Below are 16,579 nucleotides of genomic sequence, written 5' to 3'. Positions count from 1 at the left end.
GGTAAACCTGTTTGCCTGTCTATAACGACGTTTGCCCAATCGGGTAAACCGGTTTGCCTGTCTATAACGACGTTTGCCCAATCTGGTAAACCTGTTTGCCTGTCTATAACGACGTTTGCCCAATCGGGTAAACCGGTTTGCCTGTCTATAGCGACGTTTGCCCAATTGGGTAAACCTGTTTGCCTGTCTATAACGACGTTTGCCCAATCTGGTAAACCTGTTTGCCTGTCTATAACGACGTTTGCCCAATCGGGTAAACCGGTTTGCCTGTCTATAGCGACGTTTGCCCAATTGGGTAAACCTGTTTGCCTGTCTATAACGATGTTTGCCCAATCGGGTAAACCGGTTTGCCTGTCTATAACGACGTTTGCCCAATCGGGTAAACCTGTTTGCCTGTCTATAACGACGTTTGCCCAATCGGGTAAACCGGTTTGCCTGTCTATAACGACGTTTGCCCAATCGGGTAAACCGGTTTGCCTGTCTATAACGACGTTTGCCCAATCGGGTAAACCGGTTTGCCTGTCTATAACGACGTTTGCCCAATCGGGTAAACCTGTTTGCCTGTCTATAACGACGTTTGCCCAATCGGGTAAACCGGTTTGCCTGTCTATAACGACGTTTGCCCAATCGGGTAAACCGGTTTGCCTGTCTATAACGACGTTTGCCCAATCGGGTAAACCGGTTTGCCAGTCTATAACGACGTTTGCCCAATCGGGTAAACCTGTTTGCCTGTCTATAACGACGTTTGCCCAATCGGGTAAACCGGTTTGCCTGTCTATAACGACGTTTGCCCAATCGGGTAAACCGGTTTGCCTGTCTATAACGACGTTTGCCCAATCGGGTAAACCTGTTTGCCTGTCTATAACGACGTTTGCCCAATCGGGTAAACCGGTTTGCCTGTCTATAACGACGTTTGCCCAATCGGGTAAACCGGTTTGCCAGTCTATAGCGACGATTGCCCGATGGCGATGGAGCTTCGTTTTTAGTTATCATTTAGAAAATAATGTCGGGCAAATTTCATGCCGCCGAAATAACCGTGTACACCGTGAATGGTAAAATATTATTATAAATGGATTAAGATAAAATGATGTTGTTGTAAAGATGATTATAATTATGACGATGATATAGAATGTAAATAGAAATAAATCATTATAAACTATGTGTTAATAACAGTGTTATATTAATTAATTAAATATACACCATTTATCAGAAAAAAATGATACGTTTGACTTCAATTTTCTTTTGTATTTATTCAACTGATCGAGGTTTCGCGCTGCGTAAACATTAAACCTCGCCACACTGTGGGACCGGCAAAATGAGTTCGAGGTTTGAGAGGAAAATGTGTTTATTATATTGAAAGTAATGTACAGTTCCATTACTTTGAGGAGGTCAGAAAAATGATTTCGTTTTTTGCGGCCGAGCTTTAGTCAAAAGTTGGAATTAGTTAATGTTTTTCTTATGTATCATTAACGTCGTTCTAGGTGCGGATTCTGCTACCTCCCCTTGGAACCAGACATAAATTGAAAGTTCTTAGCTTTTTCTACCCCATATATTGAACCTCAGGCGCGGATTGTACATGTATTGACTTCAAAAGCTTTGAACTCTTTCGATGCTGGTGAAAAACCATTATCTCAGCTACGATGGAATATTTCAGTTTAATTGTAAATCAATCATTTATTCGTTTCGTTTTCGATTCTTTCCAGCAAATAAAAACAACCTAAATCGGGGCAAACGTTATGATTATAATTGCTATCGGAAAACGATAATGGTTCGCGATTTTAAGGCGCCGCCCTTGAGAATTTCCATTAACGAGATGTTTTAATCATACATATTCATATATATAATTGCCGGCATCTGTTCGTCCAATTAGTAAGAAGCAGGTGACGTGCGTCAGTTTGGTTTAAGAATTGGTCGGGATTAGAAGTAGGTTCAAACCGCAGAATAGTTCACAGGTACGAGACGCTGAAGTTTCAGTTGGTATAGTTTAAATATTTCATTTCAACTGTATACATTCCCCTATTTTAGTATGTACAATTATATTTCTTATCATTTCACAGGTTATTTGAAGTCGACGAAATAGTATCATAAAAGTTCGTAAACTCTTTCCGCTTGAAATCGAAAAAAGCAACAATTTTGACTTTGTATAGATTAAAGAATATTCTGTTTATTTTTTTCTTGAATTTGCAGATGCGTTATTTCCTGATTCTCGGAGCCGTGTTCCTACTACTGTCGTTACACTTCACGTCGCATGCAGAAGCCGGTAAGTTCATACCTGTTTCATTAAACATTTTTCAAAATCTCCAAAATCAAAAGGGACTACTAATACGGATCGGGTGACGTTAGCAGCCTTAACTTGTTGAATAAAAGTTAAGGTAAAGAAATCATAAATAATAAAGTAAATTTAAAGGGAATGATAACAATGAGGATAATAGTGTCCATCTCGAGAGTTGTCCTCGATAATTTGGATTGGAAAATATTTCGTTTCTTTGTTTTCAGCTGATGATGATGACGATGACAACGGTGGTAACAATGCTGGGGCTGGAGCTGGAGATGAAGCTGGAGCCGGAGCCGGAGCCGGAGCCGGAGCTGGAGCTGGAGCCAAAAATGACCCCAATTAGCGCTGGGAGACTAAAAAGACTAAGAAAATGCACCTTTATAATAGCTTAAATCCGCTCGTTCATTTTCGATCGGTTTAATATCGAATGTTTTAATGTTTTGTCAATTGTGAATCCCGGCGCTGATTATTTTGCGTCACCTGTGTCACCAGAATATTCCATTCAAAATAAAATTTCTGATTTCCTTCTGAATAATTCAAAGCTGTTTCTAGAGTCGTTCGGTAAGTGTTGATTTTCTTCTCGAGCGTAGAATATTTACAGAGGCGCTCACGGATTTTGGGATCACCGGGAATTGCCGACTCTGGCAATCGAAAACAATGAATCCTGCCGATAGTTCAACGATAAGCTTGACTTATCTTATCCTACCACGCATTTCTATAACCTTACCGGAAGTAAACCGGAAATCATTTATATCTAAACGGAAATACTATTAATGAGGAGAAGATGCAGTGAGATGATGTAACAGCAATCTGGGCCAAATTCGGTTTTCGTATCTAGTCGACTAGTGGTCGAAACTAATAACCGAATGCGCTTGATTTCCGAACTATTTCCGGAATATAGTTCCGACTTACGGACATTCGGTTTCGTTTAGTTCGACTATAGACGACTTACTCAGATAACCGAGAAGGTGGCTCCTGTCTACTGCGCAAGGCGGTTTTCTATGACGAGGCACTGAGCAAGTGCTTATGGGGGGGGGGGAGGGGGTTGTTAGGTCAGTCGGGGCGACGATTGGTTGTCGTCACACGAATTAACACCACGAAAAAAATAAGCTCCACCGTAAGCAGAGTCCGGCCGGGACATTTGGTTATCTGCACCGCCGGGTGAAAGGAAGTCTAGTCCGGAACAACGGCGGAAAGTAACGGACTTAACACAACAAACGAACGAAATATTTGTCTGATCACCAGCAAGTCCAAACCAATTATACAAAAACTAGATAGTTTTGCTGCACACATGTAAATTATACACGAGGATCTTCTAGATAAAAATCCTAACAAAAAGACTTTTTAGAACTACTGAATTTCAACACGATATAACTTTGTTTATGCTGCACCGTGAGGTGCTGCCGCTAAGTTCATCAATAGCGGATTTTCCATGCACTAATGTGAGTGGACTCTGGCAATCGACGCTGTACAGAGATTGCCAGAGTCCACTCATGTTAGTGCAAGGAAAGTCCGCTAACGACAGGTATAGAGGCAGCACCTCACGGTGAATCATTTTCGTTCGAACGAATAAAATACTCCATGGCCCACGAAACTCTTCGTTTTCGTTGATAACGTGGACCCGAAAAGATGATTTCATGGCCACGTAATCAGCTAGAAAAAAATGGAACCCCGGAGGTTACACGGTGAAAAATAGATATATTTGTTTCGCGGAAACGAAGTAATCTGCAAACCGTGGTAAGTACTAAATTGGTATTTAAATACCCGTTCTCAATTCGTGATCGGTTTTAAAATCGCCATAGAAAAGAACTTCATAAGTCGCGGTATAACTTTAAAAGATCGCTTATTATTAATACATGTTATAAATGTATATAGGTATAATATTGATACGATTTTAGTAGAAACAATCCGTTTTTGATATACATTTGTATTCAATTAAAAAATCTAGAATTATTTAAAAAAACTGTTATCAAATTTCGTTAGATTTTCTCTATTTTATTTCCATTAAATCGTCCTCGTTCTGTTCGTGTAACGCCGGAAGTTGCTCGTCGGCCATGTTGTCGTCTGTTGGCGGTCGATATCGTTGACGCGTCCAGGAATCCATGTCGGCGATTTTCTGCGGTATTGGACGTCCAAGCGGTTCAGGAAGGTATAATACCAGTAGACCGATGATTATAGATACAGAGCCTAGAAATACTCCCGGAAACCAGTAGATCTTTGTCATCTACAACAGCAATGAAAACCCTTATAAACGAATCGAACTCAAATTACACAATAAGATAAAATCCCACTATTTACAGATTAAAAGAATTTAAGTCACCTGACGATGATCTCTAGGGTGAGATCGAAACGTCGTGTCTTTTAAATATTTTAGATTTAATAAAAAAATTCTTGTTTTTAAATTCTTTTAATCTGTAAATAGTGGGATTTTATCTTATTATCCGTTCACCACGTTTGAGTGTGGTTATCGTTCTATCAAATTACACCCGTGATAACGGCTTGTATTTCAATATTACATACCATATAACCCGCAAACGGAGCCAACATTCCTCCAGCCCTCGCCCACATTGAAGACAAACCTAACCCACTATTCCTATAAATTCATAAACATTGTCTCAATAAAGCGCTGCATTCACCGATCCAAATACAAGTACTAAGTTTCTATTTAGTTCGGAGACATTTACCTGGTGCTGGTCGGATAAATCTCTTGTCCGTAAAGAAATGCCAGTGAAAAAGCCGATGCCTCGAAAAACATGCCGACCATAGTAACAGTAACAATCAGAGGAGCCAAACTCGTCCCATCAGCTACCGGTATAAAAAAGACAGATGAGTAAGTTCACCCGCGAAGCCCCGATCAGTGAACCTCTATTGTAAATGAAAATATTCTTAAGTTTGATATTGTAAGATCATCGAATGTTTTGAGAAGAGTTGAGGAGCCGTGTTTTGATAATTTCACGTTTTCTGTTCTTTATGTACGAAAGTCGTGGAATTAAGTGTCAAGAAATAACAACGAAAGTTGGGGAAAAGGTCGTAGATAGTCGTATGAGCTTCGGTAGATTTATTCAGTGCAGAAACTTATATTCTCTAATTCGTTTCAACCCTATAAAAAGACGATGAGGCGGGTAGCGCCGCGCGTCGCGCTGAGTTTCTGAATCTATCATCAGCGGAAATTAGAATGAAAAAATTACCGACTGAATTGAACACCGTTGAAGTGAGAGCGATTCTGTTTATTGCAACCAGCATTCGATAATTGGATATTACGTACCCAATTAATGATAAAAATCTCGGCATCGTCGCCGGGATTTCACAGATTAGAAAAAATACGACGAGGGCGATGACATTTTTGAGAGCGCGGAGATCGACGACATTCGTTTCTGAATCGCTTCGACGAAGAGATCGTCGAGCTGGGGTCGCTCGATATAAAACAAACATTAATAGAAAATTAACATTTATTAAAAATACAGAAGGTAATATTGATGTTATGAATATGTAGATATAATCTTCGTAATAGTCATACAACTTTGTATGTTTAAATACGTCATAACCGCCATACATAGTATAAACGAGAATGTTCAATCGAAGACAAGGCCAGCGATAAAGAGCCGGGAATGATCTCGGTATTATAAAATTCCAGTTAATAAACGCGCATGAAATAGCGATCAAAATCACGATCAAAAGTTGTTTGTTTTTCGTCCAGAATTTCGCGGCTCGCAACGGAAACGAAATCACAATCAATCGGTCGACGCTGAGCAAAACGATCGACCAGTTACGCGAGGTTTGAAACCATATAAACGCGAAGGAAAATACGTACGTAAACCAACCGCCCAGTCTGAACGTGTACGAAATCCAATAAGCGAATCTGCGTCCGTATAAACGAAACATGACGTCGGCCAGAACAGCGTAAACGTATAAAATCCGAATCGGGTACAAAAACGCGAACGAAACGAGAAACGATAAATCGAAACAAGCTACGAATTTACAGACGTAATACGATTTGCGTTTAATGTATCGTTCGATCGTGACGATTGTGAGAATGTTCGAAGTGATTCCGACCAACGCTAACGCGCTGTTTAAAATCGTAGAAACGTAAAACGCTTCGACGAAAATCGATTTCATCGGTAGCAGTAACGTTTCCCGGCATGACGTTACGACGAGAGTGCTATTCTGAGCAGACGACATTGTAAAACGACCAACTGACGGATATTTGAGTTATCATAAGTTTAACACATCGACGATGTTTTTTAAATATATAATGATTAAATGCGAGATGGAACTTCGTGTTTTCTACGCGTTGAAATGTGCAAATTTAGGCAAAGTATTTAGTTTTTAAAAAGTAACTGTGCTACCAAACATTTCCATCCGTTGGATTTCAGGACAAACGACCTGAACATATTCTAACTATATTCTAGTCGAAAGGGCAAAAAGTCGAACAACGGCGATAATTACGACTTAACACAACAAACGAACGAAATACTTGTCTGATCACCAGCAAGTCAAAACCAATTATACAAAAACTAGATAGTTTTGCTGCACACTTGTAAATTATACACGAGGATCTTCTAGATAAAAATCCTAACAAAAAGACTTTTTAGAACTACTGAATTTCTCTCAGCACGATATAACTTTGTTTATACTGCACCGTGAGGTGCTGCCGCTATGCTCATCGATAGCGGATTTTCCATGCACTAATGTGAGTAGAGTCTGGCAATCGACCCCGTACATAGATTGCCAGAGTCCACTCATATTAGTGCATGAAAAGTCCGCTAACGACAGGCATAGCGGCAGCACCTCACGGTGAATCATTTTCGTTCGAACGAATAGACGCTTGCATAGTATCGTCTGACTGGGAACGCTTATGGTTCTCCAGTAACGCCACCTATGAAAGGTGGATATAGGCCGTTTCGTCAATACCTACTACAACTGGATACTAATGGATTTCGATAACGGTCGGATATTAGCCGAGCCGATGTGAACTTGCTTCTGAAAATCGGTTAACCTACACGACGGTGCTACCTGTTTTGACGTTAGAATTTATTTAGGTATCTAGCAACGCGTATGACTTATTTCGCTTGGAAGTTGTGGTCCAATTTTCTCTATTCTAACCTAAACACAATTTCCGTCTACCGACAGGGGGTCGTGTCTAATTTCACTTTTTAAAACGGATCTTCACTGTTACTGACCTCAAATTTGAAAACCGGATATATAAGGTTACCACGCTGGATACACTTTTTTTCAAAATACAACCGACTGTTCGAAGTGACTGACAATGAACACAAGCAGTAACTATATACAAAAACTAACGCATTTTAAATAGGAGAAAGCAACACAGCACATCGTGATTCCTTTTTCAAATTACTAATGATAATAATAACCTTATCGAATCAATGAACCATCCCCACAATTGATGATATATATCTTAAATTATCTATTCTGACAGGCATTTTCGAGATATATATATATGTAAATTCCATTTTTTACGGAAACAGTCACAGTGGCGGAGCCAAGTCGGACCTAAGTGGCCCGGGCCCCTATTCTTTGTCAGGAAAACATTTTCACAACTTGGCTTAAAGAAACATACAGCGCGAGATTATTACCAGTCATTTTGTACTGGAATCACTCCTAGATGCTCAGAAAATCTGTCTTTTCAAAACTTTCTTAGGGGCCTCCCCAAATCCTCCTGCATGACTTTGTCCTCGGCGCTCACGTTCATGTACCAAGTTCGTGTAAAAAATAGACTTCGGATTTTTGACCTCCCCCTATTAAAAATACCCGGATCCGATGATTTTTGTTCGAACGATAATTTTTACATATTTTCAATAACTTCTGCACTGAGCTTATATCAGTTTAAATAATCAGACTCACCCAGTGTTTTTGGTATGAATGCCACGATAATCAGCGCTACACCGCCGCCTACTTGGACAAAACATGACGGGATACGGCGTCCAATTCTACAGACAAGAAAATAATGTAAAACGTTGAATTGAAATTTCATTTTCCTCGAATTCGAATATGAATTTGTTGCATAAACGTAAATGATGCGTGCATTGAAATGATTACTTAGTGGCCGCGGCGATTGTGAAGCAGTAAGCTGGAATTTCCACGACTCCGACCAAACCGAAATTCAGGTATCTGTTGCCGACCAGGGTCGTCGCGCTCAACGAGATTCCATAGTAAGCCATCGATGAATTTAACCTTTAATTCATGATTGAAAATATGAAGAATACTTTATAGCTGGACAATACGAACGAACGAACGAACGATTGAACCTACCACATCAAGCACATAATCAATGAATACCAACGTAAACGAGGATGTTTTATCACGTCCAATAAAGTTTCCGCTTTTTCCTCAGGGGGCGGGGCCTAAAATGTACGTTTCATTATTAGATAGATTGGCACGTCAAAATTAAAAATAATTGATATCCTGGACCCGGTTCCACTGTGAGTTAGAGCTAACTCTGGGTTAAAGTTAGTTCATTTTCAATGTTTTAATTCTAGAGTCATATTTAACTCAGAACTGTGGAACTGGTTCCAAGACTAAGATTTTTCAAAGCTTTGAGTTGAAGTTAAAATCAGTTCAATGTCAGGACCCAGTTCCACAATGTGAGTTGGAGATATAATTCGGTCATCTTCAATTTTTTAACAGTGAATCAATTAACCCAAAACTATGGAACCGAATCAAGTGTTTTCACTTAAGATTTTCATTACGAACAGTTTAATTGGGTATCGGGGGTTGTTCTGGTATGTACCGGTGGAGCCTGTGTTGAACTGCGTCGCGGATCTGACAACCTTCTTTTCAAATTGCGCATTTGCGTCACCGATTTATTTTTCAGTTCCAAACTCAACCGCCTCAAACTGGGTCGCTCCGGGACCTCCATCTCCAAAAGCGAACCGGGAATCGGGATTTTGATCTTCGTGCCTTTCACCGCCTTTTCGATGACCTTTTCGGCCTCGTCGGTTTTGCCGTGCGCGATCAGCCACGGTACGGACTCCGGGAAGAACCAGATACCGAGCAGGACCAAAAACGCCGGGATAGAAATGACCAGTTGCAGATATCTCCAATCCCGAACAAAAAACGCGAACACGGCGAGAAAGATGACGCCGACCGCCCAGTAGAATTGAACCATCAGCGAAAATACAGTTCTAGTACTGGCGGGGAACAGTTCGAAAATCTGTACGCTGGCTGACAAAACAACTCCCTAGAAATATATGTACAACACTGTAGTATGAAATATGATATACAAAACGCATAAGTATGCTAATGAATGTAGATAGCAATGAATGCTTCGTTGCTCGTGTACACCTGTGCTCATCATGCCGTGTTAGCATCGGAAATCATTTATGAAATACTAATTTCCGTTTTTTTTTCTTGATAGTTTTACTCGAACCTGTTGCAGCGCGCCGGACAGGAATCTCATCACGGCGTACATGGCGTAATTAGGCGAAAACATGGTGACGATTCCGACGACTGCCATCGCTATCTGTGAACCGATGTGAACCTTTTTACGCCCCAACCAATCGGCTAACGGCGACAGACTTCCGGCTCCGATCAAAGTACCGACGACAAAAATAGTTTGCGACATTTGAGGTAAATAGTCCCTGTCGCAGACCAGATCCCACTGCAATCAGAAATTTAAAAATCTTATTTTAATTTTGAAAACGTTGTTTCTTCGACAGGTTCCATATAAATAGAGGAGACCTATGAGACTAGTTCGGTCAGCTCATCAAGTCTCTTAGTCATACAATGGTCATAGGCAACTGGTTTAGAAGTGGTCATTAATAAACCGTCGGACATATCCGCTAAAGGCTATCGGGCACATTGAGTGCATGATCAACTGACCGGACACGCCACAATAATATAATTCAAACTTTTGTTGAAACTGCAGAAACGATGATAGACTCGGCCAAAGATCCGATAAACTCAGATATATTTGTTAGATATTTCTGTGACACAATAAGCGAAATACATAATTCCAACTCGGATATCACTCAATCCGGGCACATTTTTACAGTCCCAAAAGATCAGACTTAATTGAAGTCTACAGTATTAACTTCGGTGATCTTATAACTTCGTCATTGTGGTACTTCAAAATCTAACTTTACCGATGGAATGCTAAGTAAGATATCATATTTCAATTAAGAGTGATCACTGATAATGTTTCCCCTACCTCGGTAACGATGGTGCTTTGATAATCGGTATAATAAACCCATCCATTATTACACGGTATCGTCTGATTATCACCACTAGATTCATTCTTGTACATACGACATTTATCATTCGTCCATTTACCATCTTTATAAATCTGAGGTATCGATTGATTGGCGCCCACTCGACAGTGATAGTCATCGGGCAGTCCACCTTGCGATAAGAAAGTAGATTCAATTTTTCCAATTCAATATAAAAAATACCAGATGAATGAAGAAGTCCCACAGTCAATCGAATTTTGCACGACACGATTTATCAAAATGAAACCACAATGGGATCCGTCTGTTATACATAAAAAGACGATTTTTGAAAAAATGAAAAATCTACATGATAATAAAAATTTTCTAATTCGAATACACACTCTTATTCAAAAAGAGCCGTACATGATGAAAAGAAAAAATTTATCAAATTCATTGAATTCTGATTTAAATTTTCTATTTTCAATTTCACTAAAATTCGTTAACTTTCACGACGACATTTTCAATTATATTCACTTTGCTTTACGTTGACAGATTCACTCGAATTTTGTAAATACGACTAGCTATTCCAGCCTGTGCACCAATGGTTCAAAGATTCGGAAAGCGATAAATTTACTTACCAACAAACGAGATGGCAAACATGTGCCAAGCGGTCGGAAATCCCGAAGATATCCCTAATATCAAATAAGTCGTGTACAGCCATTTTTTCCCGTAGTTTGAAATCGCTTTCAGGATGTTGTCGACTTCGGCGATATAGATTACAGGGTTACCCACTGATGAAATGGAACCACGAGCTGCCATCGCGAATACTGCCCGGCCACGTTTGAACTCGCGGTTAAAACCTCCGCAAAATACTCGACTAACTTACTAAATGACTGACTGCTACGTAGCACAATACTCTACATGTGTTATCATCATAAATTGGAGCGCAGTATAGTTTTTATTTATCATAACTCCTTATGTTACGCATAGACAACAGAAGCGCTACCCATCTCTCATCTCTCATCGAGTTCGGGTTACTCGTTTCGGCGGATTATTTGCCTAAGTTCGCCGAGTTAGACCCGCGAAGAGCTGCTAATTGCTCGGTGTAAGAGATTATAAACTCAGTCAATCGGTTATTTCCCGAAGCCCCATCGACCCTAGATCGCCTGAAACTGGGGATATGGGTCGAGTTGTACACACACAAACTCCTCGCCGAGGAAATAAAAATATTTGACATTTAGAAAAAATAGAAGCACCTATGCCGCAGATGTTGGAATCATCATCCGAAATGTAGGTAAATATTTATCCTAGCCGGCTATTAGGTTTTCAAGCCGACTGATAACTTGTAACTTATGACTTATGACGGATATCGTAATGTTTTGAATATGTCTATTGAGGTAAGAAGCAATGGAGCGTGTAATATTCGCTATCTTTAGTTCGGCCTGGCGCGAACAGAACGTAAACTGAGTATCAACATCAATTTGGATTTTCGGAGTGAATTCAGACTCCGGGGTCGACTTTGGCAAGTGAGGATCCACCAGGTGTGCTTCTGCACGTACAACGACGTCACCAGAATTCTTCTCAGATTCAATTATAACCCATGCATCCTCATCTTTTTCAAATTCAATGAATGGCCAAAGATGAATGACCGAAGTGCTGATGATTGTCATGTGAATTATCAACTTTTGGGCAGTCCCTGGGTTCCGATTGTAGCTAACATATGTGTGTTGATTTACTAAATCGATAAATTACGACGTGTCAAGTTCACGTGTGAATTGAGTGAACAAAGGCAGAAGTTTATACGTAGGAACCGGACGCGGAATGTTACTCGACATATTTTCAGAAATAACACTTGATTTGAAGTGCCGTCAACGCGCCAAGAAATCAAACACGTTTAAACTAGTTAATTAAGTGTTCTGAGAAGAAAAAAATGTTGAAGAAATCATCGTGAATATAGTTTATTTTTCATTTCCAATATTAATAATCCTTATTTACAGATAAATATATTCAAAATCTTAGCGCGAAATATACAAAGGTAATCGAGCGAGTTTGATTACGTTATCTTACAAGTCTTCCTCATCGTATTGTTCTTGCCCTTCCGGTAATGCCGGAAGTTGCTCGTCGGCCATGTTGTCGTCTGTTGGCGGTCGATATCGTTGACGCGTCCAGGAATCCATGTCGGCGATTTTCTGCGGTATTGGACGTCCAAGCGGTTCAGGAAGGTATAATACCAGTAGACCGATGATTATAGATACAGAGCCTAGAAATACTCCCGGAAACCAATAGATTTTTGTCATCTACAACAGCAATAAAAACCTTATAAATGAACCAGCACTATAACTTTTTTTTTCAATATTGCAAGTTGCTTGTCTTTCAAATATTACACACCATATATCCCGCAAACGGCGCCAACATTCCTCCAATTCTAGCACACACGGAGGACAAACCCATACCACTATTCCTGGAAAAGGGAACATTTGACTATCTACATATTATTCTTTACAAAGAGTTCCTATAGTATATGTGTCTACATCTCTGGAGGGGAGGGGTTTGACGATGTGACGCGAGCTATTATGTATAACAACAACCTGGTGCTGGTCGGATAAATCTCTTGTCCGTAAAGAAATGCTAGTGAAAAAGCCGATGACTCGAACAACATGCCGACCATAGTAACAGTAACAATAAGAGGAGCCAAACTCGTTCCATCAGCTACGATATAAAATGTTTATACAATTATTGACATTTATCGAAAAAATGGTACTAAAAGAGATATCAATCTTACATAGTGTTTTTGGTATGAAAGCTACAACAATGAGTGCGATTCCACCAGCAACTTGGACACAGCATGAAGGAATACGGCGCCCAAATCTACAAAATTAGAACAAAAGATTTAAAGAAATGCGGCAAATTACGCGCACTCATCGGGAATCGAACCTAAGTGTCGTAGAGGGTGGTAACCAGTGAACCAATAAAACTATAGTCTTACGTAGTACTAGTGAGTGGTTATGTACAGCTTATCGTATTTGTAAAATATATTCTTTCCAGTTATATATACTGGAATAGATAGAATATAAGGATTCTTAACGTCTTACTTGGTTGTTACAAGGAGAGTGAGTAAGTAACTGGGAATTTCCGTAACTCCGACCAAACCGAAATTCAAATATCTGTTGCCGACCAAAGACGTGGCGCTCAGTGAAATTCCGTAATAGGCCATTGACACATTAAACCTGTAAAAAAGATATTATATGGCGCAAATTTATGGACTCGAACCCAATAAGTCATGATTATTAGAAGTCTAAAGACTTACCACATTAGACACATGATCAATGAATACCAACGTAAACGAGGATGTTTCATCACGTCCAACAAAGTTTCGCGCTTTTCTTCGAAGTCAGGTTCCTGAAAATTCCTATATAACTTAGGATAGCAGATAAAAAACTTGTTTCACGGTTAAATGGTCAAGATTTGCCACGTAAGAATGTCTTTTCAAATGTTACGTTTTGATACTCGTTATAACGACCTCGGGTAACAACGATTTATCGACTGACCTGTGACAAACCTATCTTTCGTCCCAAATAAGACATTCAATAATTTCATACTGTTTACAGAATTATCAGTTATAACGAACTAACAGATTTTGCTGCCTTGAAGTTCGTTGTAACTAAATTCCACTATTTAATCTCAGAACTGTTGAAATGGATGCTGGGGGTTGGTCTGGTATATACCGGTGGAGCCTGTGTTGAACTGCGTCGTGGATCTGACGACCTTCTTTTCAAATCACTCATCTCCGAACTCGATCGTCTCAAACTGGGTCGTTCCGGGACCGCCATCTTGAGAAGGGAAGCGGAGATCGGGATTTTAATCTTCGCGCCTTTCACCGCCGTTTCAATAGTTCTTTCAGCTTCGTCGAATTTTCCACGCCCTATCAGCCAGGCTATGGACTCCGGGAAGCACCAGATACCGAGTAGGTCGATAAACGACGGAATTGAAATCAACAACTGGAAATATCTCCAATTCCGTACGAAGTAACCGAACGTGGCCAGTATGACGAGAGACATCGCCCAGAATATGGAAATACTAAGGGTACAGAGAGCTCTCTTTTCAGCCGGGAACAACTCGAATAACAGGACGCTAGTGGATAGGACCACTCCCTGGAAATGGAAAACATGAATCAATACTTTCGAATTTAAGAAAACTATTTCCAAGCAAGTAGGAAATGGACACAAGCTATTTAGTAATTTTGTGTGTAATCGTTCGTTGGGATTCTAGTTTTTTAAAAATTGCTTAATATTTGTGTGTCAAATTTGGATTCTACCAATAGATTATATCTTACACTTGACGGATTGGATATATAACGGAAATTTCTGATGAAGCTATCAACTTTTGCAGCAGCTGCGACATCGTACCTGTTGAAGTGCACCTGTTATTACTCGCATTACGGCAAACATGACGTAATTAGGAGAAAATATTGTTATAATTCCCACAATCGCCATCGCCATCTGCGAACCGATGTGGACAGTTTTGCGTCCCAACCAATCAGCTAATGGCGACAGACTTCCGGCTCCGATCAAAGTACCGACGACAAAAATAGTCTGCGCCATTTGAGGTAAATAGTCCCTGTCACACACCAGATCCCACTGCAATCAGAAAGTTAGAAATTCTATTTGGATTGTGGAAAATGTCGTTTCTTTGTCCAGTTTCATATGAATGGAGGAGACCTATGAGACTAGTTCAATAAGCTCATTGAGCCCCTCCGTCATACAATAGTCATAGGTGACAGGTTTAGAAGTGGTCATTATTAAACGTTCGGACATATCCGCCAAAGGCTATCGGGCACATTGAGTACATGATCAACTGACCGGACATGCCACGATAATAGAATACAAAGTTACTCAAACAAGACCAGGAACGATGATATTTTGTAACTTCCTTTTGTCAATATGATACTTCAAAATCTAACTTGACCAATGAAACGCCAAGTAAGATATCATATTTCAATTAAGAGTGATCACTGAAATGTTTACACTACCTCAGTAACGATGGTGCTTTGATAATCGGTATAATAAACCCATCCATTATTACACGGTATCGTCTGATTATCACCACTAGATTCATTCTTGTACATACGACATTTATCATTCGTCCATTTACCATCTTTATAAATCTGAGGTATCGATTGATTGGCGCCCACTCGACAGTGATAGTCATCGGGCAGTCCACCTTGCGATAAGAAAATAATCTAATCTTTTTGATCGTGAAAAATACTACGGCACTAGTGAAACTTTGCCCTTATTATTTTGCTAAAGATAAATAGTTGGATTTTGTATTTGCGTTTAGATAAAAGATTTGCTGATCGATTCCACTCGGTATCGTGAACTTTATGTGATATATCTGATATATTTTCATTCAGTTAAATTATGATGAACGAAACTTGTAGAAATGACACAATCATTTAACTATAAAATAGAAAATTGTGCACGTACTAAAAAGTGACTCAGTTATGAACTAGATTTGATCCTTGGTGCCATCTATTACCAAGAGCAACACTTGCACGATCAATAACCAGTCTAAACCCATTTTATTTCTATAGCCAAACAACTTAAGACCAGTCCAAGCTCATTCTGGTTTTATAACCAATCTAACAACTTGAGACCCGTCTAAGCCCATTCTGGTTCTATAACCAATCTTACAACTTAAGACCAGTCTAAACTCACTTCGGTTCTATACCTAATCTTACAACTTAAAACCTTAACATTCAAGATCACTTTTAAAAAGATTGCACAACTAGCCCCTGGTGCCTGTAACTTACCCACGAAAGTAATTGCGAACATGTGCCATCCCGTTGGAAAGCAAGAAGCTATACTTAATGCGACATAAGTCGTATACAACCATCGTTTACCGTAAATTGATACGGCCTTCAAAATATCGTCCACGTCCGAGATGTAAATTACGGTACTTCCAACGGATGAGAAAGATTCACGAGCCGCCATTACTGCTCAAAGACAAAGCCAGCCACGGTACAGAAAATCCTGGACAAACTGATTTGAACATTGATTGTTGATCATATATCAATAACACTTGAACGGTTTTGACATTGTCAACCCATGAAATGAGATATCAATTTTTTATATCTCTCAAT

At 39.7% G+C, this 16,579-nt stretch overlaps 2 protein-coding genes across 2 annotated transcripts; both read right to left on the bottom strand.

Annotated features, from left to right (window-relative positions):
* Positions 1-4,121: 4,121 nt before the first annotated feature.
* Positions 4,122-11,296, bottom strand: LOC141910654 (organic cation transporter protein-like). The gene is made up of 10 exons (XM_074801369.1): positions 11,079-11,296; positions 10,443-10,633; positions 9,663-9,893; positions 9,024-9,473; positions 8,546-8,637; positions 8,333-8,467; positions 8,138-8,223; positions 4,960-5,080; positions 4,796-4,868; positions 4,122-4,499 (listed from the first exon to the last, which is right to left on the bottom strand). Exons 1-10 carry the CDS (start codon positions 11,257-11,259, stop codon positions 4,266-4,268), a joined length of 1,794 nt encoding a protein of 597 aa, XP_074657470.1. The 5' UTR covers positions 11,260-11,296; the 3' UTR covers positions 4,122-4,265.
* A 1,096-nt stretch (positions 11,297-12,392) lies between these two features.
* Positions 12,393-16,431, bottom strand: LOC141910657 (organic cation transporter protein-like). Its single transcript, XM_074801373.1, has 10 exons — positions 16,250-16,431; positions 15,470-15,660; positions 14,847-15,077; positions 14,166-14,591; positions 13,748-13,839; positions 13,533-13,667; positions 13,223-13,308; positions 13,029-13,149; positions 12,829-12,901; positions 12,393-12,737 (listed from the first exon to the last, which is right to left on the bottom strand). Exons 1-10 carry the CDS (start codon positions 16,428-16,430, stop codon positions 12,504-12,506), a joined length of 1,770 nt encoding a protein of 589 aa, XP_074657474.1. The 5' UTR covers position 16,431; the 3' UTR covers positions 12,393-12,503.
* Between the last annotated feature and the right edge of the window lie 148 nt (positions 16,432-16,579).

The sequence above is a fragment of the Tubulanus polymorphus genome, chromosome 9 (genome assembly GCF_964204645.1).
Source record: "Tubulanus polymorphus chromosome 9, tnTubPoly1.2, whole genome shotgun sequence".
Taxonomy (NCBI): domain Eukaryota; kingdom Metazoa; phylum Nemertea; class Palaeonemertea; order Tubulaniformes; family Tubulanidae; genus Tubulanus; species Tubulanus polymorphus.
The sequence above is the reverse complement of the archived record's forward strand: the minus strand, read 5'-3'. Positions and strand labels throughout refer to the sequence as shown.